Source organism: Myotis davidii, unplaced genomic scaffold (assembly GCF_000327345.1).
Source record: "Myotis davidii unplaced genomic scaffold, ASM32734v1 scaffold276, whole genome shotgun sequence".
In the NCBI taxonomy this organism is placed as follows: domain Eukaryota; kingdom Metazoa; phylum Chordata; class Mammalia; order Chiroptera; family Vespertilionidae; genus Myotis; species Myotis davidii.
The window spans coordinates 345845-350924 of NW_006287906.1; the positions used below are offsets into that span (position 1 = coordinate 345845).

At 41.4% G+C, this 5080-nt stretch overlaps 1 protein-coding gene across 2 annotated transcripts; it reads right to left on the reverse strand.

Annotated features, from left to right (window-relative positions):
• On the reverse strand, positions 1 to 3437 carry GPR85 (G protein-coupled receptor 85). 2 transcript variants are annotated; one of them, XM_006759663.2, is made up of 2 exons: positions 3296 to 3437; positions 1 to 1880 (listed from the first exon to the last, which is right to left on the reverse strand). In XM_006759663.2, exon 2 carries the CDS (start codon positions 1711 to 1713, stop codon positions 601 to 603), a length of 1113 nt encoding a protein of 370 aa, XP_006759726.1. In that variant the 5' UTR covers positions 1714 to 1880; positions 3296 to 3437; the 3' UTR covers positions 1 to 600. The 2 variants fall into 2 exon arrangements, with proteins under 2 accessions (XP_006759726.1, XP_006759725.1); XM_006759662.2 differs by having other exon boundaries at positions 2993 to 3437.
• Between the last annotated feature and the right edge of the window lie 1643 nt (positions 3438 to 5080).

A 5080-nucleotide genomic window follows, 5' to 3' on the forward strand; every position in this document is an offset into this window, starting at 1 on the left:
AAAAAGTAAACTCTAATTGGAACCAATATACTGCTTTGGAATGCACCTCCAAACTTACAAGATGATTTTTTTAAATGTCACAATTCAATAATTCATGGCATATCTTTAGTGGATTATGGTACTTTAAGTCCCCAAGTATTTTAGTATTTGCAAAACAATAATAGTATGAAATGTTTTAAACTCTTCAAACTTCTAAAATTAGTTATCAACATATTTACCTCAAGTCAACTTAACTTATTAAGATGTCCAATGCTAGCTTTTTTTTGAAATGTTTTTTTCATAAGTAGTGATATACACAGCATTTAGCACTGATACTTAGCACCTGCTAATTTCATTACCTAGTTTTCAACCACATAAAGAAACTTAGGGCAGTGGTTTAGTCCTTCCTCAGTATCAAACCTCCATGGGCAGTCAGCAGGATCACTCTGAGATTTAAAATAGGATTATCGGTGAACAATTGCAAAGACTGCAGAAAGTCCCCCAAATCCCTATAACCACTAATCCCATTCTTGATTTTCTTCTCAAGATATGGCTACAGGCCACAGTTGCTTAACAGAGAAGGTCAGTGTTTCTGAAGGCTAACGATTTACAGATGCTCCTTCATATAACACAGTAAGGTTCCCTTGGTAACCTGGATTTTCTGCAGTAAAGAAGGGTTGTGCTGAAACAGCGTCTCAGCTCCCTGTTGGAGAAAATGCAGACAAAAGGATTGATTCCTGCTTGGGCAAAACTCATCCAGACAGCAGCTGTTAGAAATCCTCCCGGTACTACAGGCCCTCTTGCAAAAACTCTCCAATAGCAGGCTACCAGGTAGGGGCCCCACAAGGTTAGGAAGAGAAAAGTCATGATGTAGAACATTCTGCTGATCCTTTTTTCCATTTTGAACTCATCTAAGACCAATAGCCTTCTTCTGCTCGTGGGGTTTGCATTCTGCCTGATGCCCAGCAAGGTAGGTGGTGTGGGGCCCCTTCCAAATCCCGATAGCCAGTTGGCAGCTGCCTGGCCGCTGGCTCCGGGGCCATGAAAGGTCCAGTTCTGGCTGACCGCTGCTACAAACTGAACTGGCTTCATTTTCCTTCGATCGTGGACAAAGAATATCAGCTTGAGGTAGACAAGCTGTGTGGCGAGGAGGATGAGAGCAAGGAGCAGCATAAATCCCAAGGAATCGTTGGCCCTGAAGGAGCGGTGTTGGAAGGTGCATTGATCTTCCTCCCTAATGAATGAGTAGGTGCCCACATCTAAAACTGGGGGAAACGCCATGGCCACCGACAGAGTCCACACCATGCAGATCACAGCCAGGCACGTCCAAAAAGTCAGCCTCTTTGTATAAAAGCGATGATGGGCGATAGCTAAGTATCTGGTGACGCTGATGCAGAAGAGCATGAAAGCAGTGTGGAAACAGGACAGAACCCCCAGAAAGGCAATCACTTTGCAAGTCAGAGTCCCATACGTCCAGGTAGAGCCATTTTTGACAGAGTTGAATACAAATGGAAAGCAAATTGCAGATCTGAGGACATCAGAACAGCCAAGGTCCAACAGGAAGTAGTAAGGTGCTCTATGCAAGGTCTTATCTTTCACCAGCAAAATGGAAATCAGAAGGTTGCCCACCACACTGACTCCTATTATGAAACCCAAGGAAGTCAGTTTCAGAAAGGCTGTTAGAGGGGAGAGATTTTGCAAAATGTTGTCAGCTGCATGGCTATAGTTCGCCATAGATGGATGGAGGATAAAGATACAGCCTTAGTCAAGTCTCATGATCTAGACAGAACAAGGAAAAGACAGACCCATACATTTTACTGACAATGTAATCCACAAAGAGAATCGATCCAATCTGCTGTCATGCTTCCTCTTTTCTTCCATTTGATTTGCCATCAGAATATCTGGGGGGAAAAAAGAGCTATCAGGTATGAAGTTAACAAGCAATGATGTCAGGCAGTGCTAACATAAAGCTGTTGATTTATGGGAAATAAGTAAAGTTTTAATTTTGAATGTTATTATTTGCTTTAGTATTTTTGCTTGAGAGTTCAGACAATTGGCTTGGTTAGTTTTCCAAGCTAGATAAACTTAAAAATGTCCCTCTTTTGGAGAACATACGTTTTTGGGTTTTTTGTTTTTTTTTGGTACCTTTAGGACAAAAGGGATAATGTTCCACAATCATAAAATATGCCAGTCTAGGAATTAGTCACTAGTGTTGCAATGGAATCTACAAGATTGACAATAGAAGACAGAGAGGAGACTACATTTATTTGAGGTCTATTAGTATCTGTCAGTATTTTATAGGTAACTCCCCTGTAGATATGGATCCAAAGAACCATTGCAAAATATTTATCCTTTAACTCATGTGTCACTATTCATGCTGCATATTATGAGTGTATTTTCTGATTCTTTAGAGTATAATTTCAACATTTCTGATTCCTAAATTAATAGGAAATTAGCCCAGGATTTGATGTGATTTAATCTTTTGTTTCCCCACTCCTACCCCACCCCATTTTTGGCAAATCTTTCCTCTTTTAAGCACACACGATTATTAAAAATGGTTAATGCAAATACTGGCCAGGAAAACACACACAGAGGAATAATGGACTTCCATTTGTAAACCTTGGATGCCTGGATTCAAATAAATTTAACACGAACCTGTATTTCTTGGTCAATTAAGCCTTTCCATTTACACTGATCATCTTAGTTGCAAATCGAAAGTGGCTTCGTTAAAAAAAAAAAAATGCTCATTTTCTTCTAGATGCCTGGGAATCACACCGGGAAAATCGGCTTCCTCTGCTATTTCCACTAAGCATATTTCCTTTGCCACTTTCCACTTGCTCGGAATATGCTGACGGTAACCCAGGCAAAACTGCTTCGATGATTTTAATTTCCCCACTGGTACGTCCCCGGGTAAATACCGATCTCATCATGCAACATTACGAAACCTGAAATCCGCCACCCCTGGATTTATAATGGGGGGAGGAGGAGGAGGGGAGAGACATGCATTACATACGCGAAGATGGTGCGAGAAGATTGTTTCTGTGCTGCAAGGGAACTGTTTCCGGCGGCTCGCAGGCTGATCGTCCTCAGTCTTGCAACGCTTTCCAAAAATGGAGCTTTGAATAAGCCCGACTGAAGATGCATTGTCCGAATGTACTTCCATTATGTAGTTTATTGTAAAAAAAAAAAACACAAAACAAAACAAAAAAAAAACCCACCTGGGGGGGAGGGGGAGCGCTTTCCTGGCGAACCTGCGGTTTCATCGACAATGTGAGCCCTCCTCCCCACAAACTTAACCGCGAGGCTGGCCTCCTACCTGTTGGTGCTGGGCATCCCGACAGACTATAGCTTCTTCTTTCTATAAATTGCTGATTATTTTTTATTTTTTATTTTTTTTTTGGCCTTAGTGCTTTGACTGAGCATCCAGGCAGGGCTCGGCGGCGCCTGCGCGCTGGCAGCGCCCAGAGGCCACCTGGTCCGGGGCGCCCGCCCCTCCTCTTCCCGGACCCTCGCCTTCCGCGAACCTTTCCCTCCTTCCTCTTTAGAGGGGTCCCCAGCTGCGCCGCTGACCTTGGGATTTGCAAGTTAATGGGTGGGGAGGGGGCTGGGGGAGAGCAATAAATCTACAAAAAATGTAAACGACTACTCCTCGCCTTTCACCCTCAGGAGTAGCAGACTCGTTTCCTTCTTGCAAGTGCGATTTACCAATAGGTTGGTCATGTCAAAGCACTTGGTGTGTGTTTCCCTTTGTTATTACTGAAGAAAAATACCAGGAATACATAAAACTTCCACCCGTCCAAAAGGCGCAAGGATACCACAGCACACCACATGGCCTGACACCGGGGCGCTTTAGGGATGCCTCAGAGAATCATGCATTTCCTTATGTTGCCATTTCGGAAGAATTTTGTTGGTGGGGTAATAAGAGATTTTAAACAACTCCCCACTTCCAAAAAAAACTAGCAGACTTGCTTTCATTCATTCCCAATGTAAAACGTCTGCTTCTCACCCATGCTTTATTGCTTTGTAATAATCTGTTAATGAAACCGAAAAAAAATAAAGATCTTTACAGTAATAAATTGATGTCCGAACAGCAATAAAATACCTCATTGTTGGGTGGTGAGAATGTGACGTCAGGGAAACTGAAGCCAATCAACATACAGATAACATGGGTTAATTTACATATTGTATTTCTATTGGCTGTACCAAGATAAAGCTTTTCCTGTTTAAAGCTTAAAAATATATACTTCACTGTCATGATGTCATACTCATTACACAAAGCCCTATGTTGGTAATACTGAAATGATTACATTTTCCTAATTTGTTTTTGCATGTCCTAAATCCATTTAAAAAAAGATAATGATCTTTTTAAAAATATAAAGCACCTAACTCTGGCATTCCTTTAATCTACAAGAATCAATCCTGCAGTAGTACTGGAGTAACTTGAGAAAATTTCCATTCAAGTGAAACACTCCACTTCTTTTGCAAAACAAATTCAAAAGAAATCAAAACCATATGATGGCTTACAATTTCTATGTGAAATGTCAAATTACTTTGTTTTAATCCTCACATGAAGATATGTTTTTAACGATTTTAGGGAGAGGAAGGGAGAGAGAGAAAAACATCAATGTGAGAGAGAAACATCGATTGGTTACCTACTGTTCACAGCCTGACTGGGCATGAAACATCTTTGGTGTAGGGACAGGGCTTCAACCAGGGGAGCCACCTAGCCAGGGCTCAGATTCATTTTTATGGAACTAAAAATACATTCAATTTGTGTTGTTTTCTTTTACTTTCCAATTAGTGCCTCAATGTACTTTGCAAAGAGTTATTTCCTGAGGTTTTTATTTTAATTCTCATCCAAAGGCCTATATATTGATTTTAGAGAGAGAGGAAGGGAGAGAGAAAGAGAGTGAGAGAGAGTTGTGAAACATCAATTGGATGCACCCCACCCAGGGATTGAGCCCAAAACCTAGGCATCTGTCCTGACCAGGAATTGAACCAGCCACCCTTCAGTGCATGGAAAGATATTCGAACCAACTGAGCCACGAGGCCAGGGCATGAGTTTTTACAGTTCAAAAATCCATAGAATAAAAACAAACAC

Excerpts from the sequence above, each read along its gene's own strand:
- GPR85 (XM_006759663.2), bottom strand. The coding sequence starts at position 1,713 with ATGGCGAACTATAGCCATGCAGCTGACAACATTTTGCAAAATCTCTCC.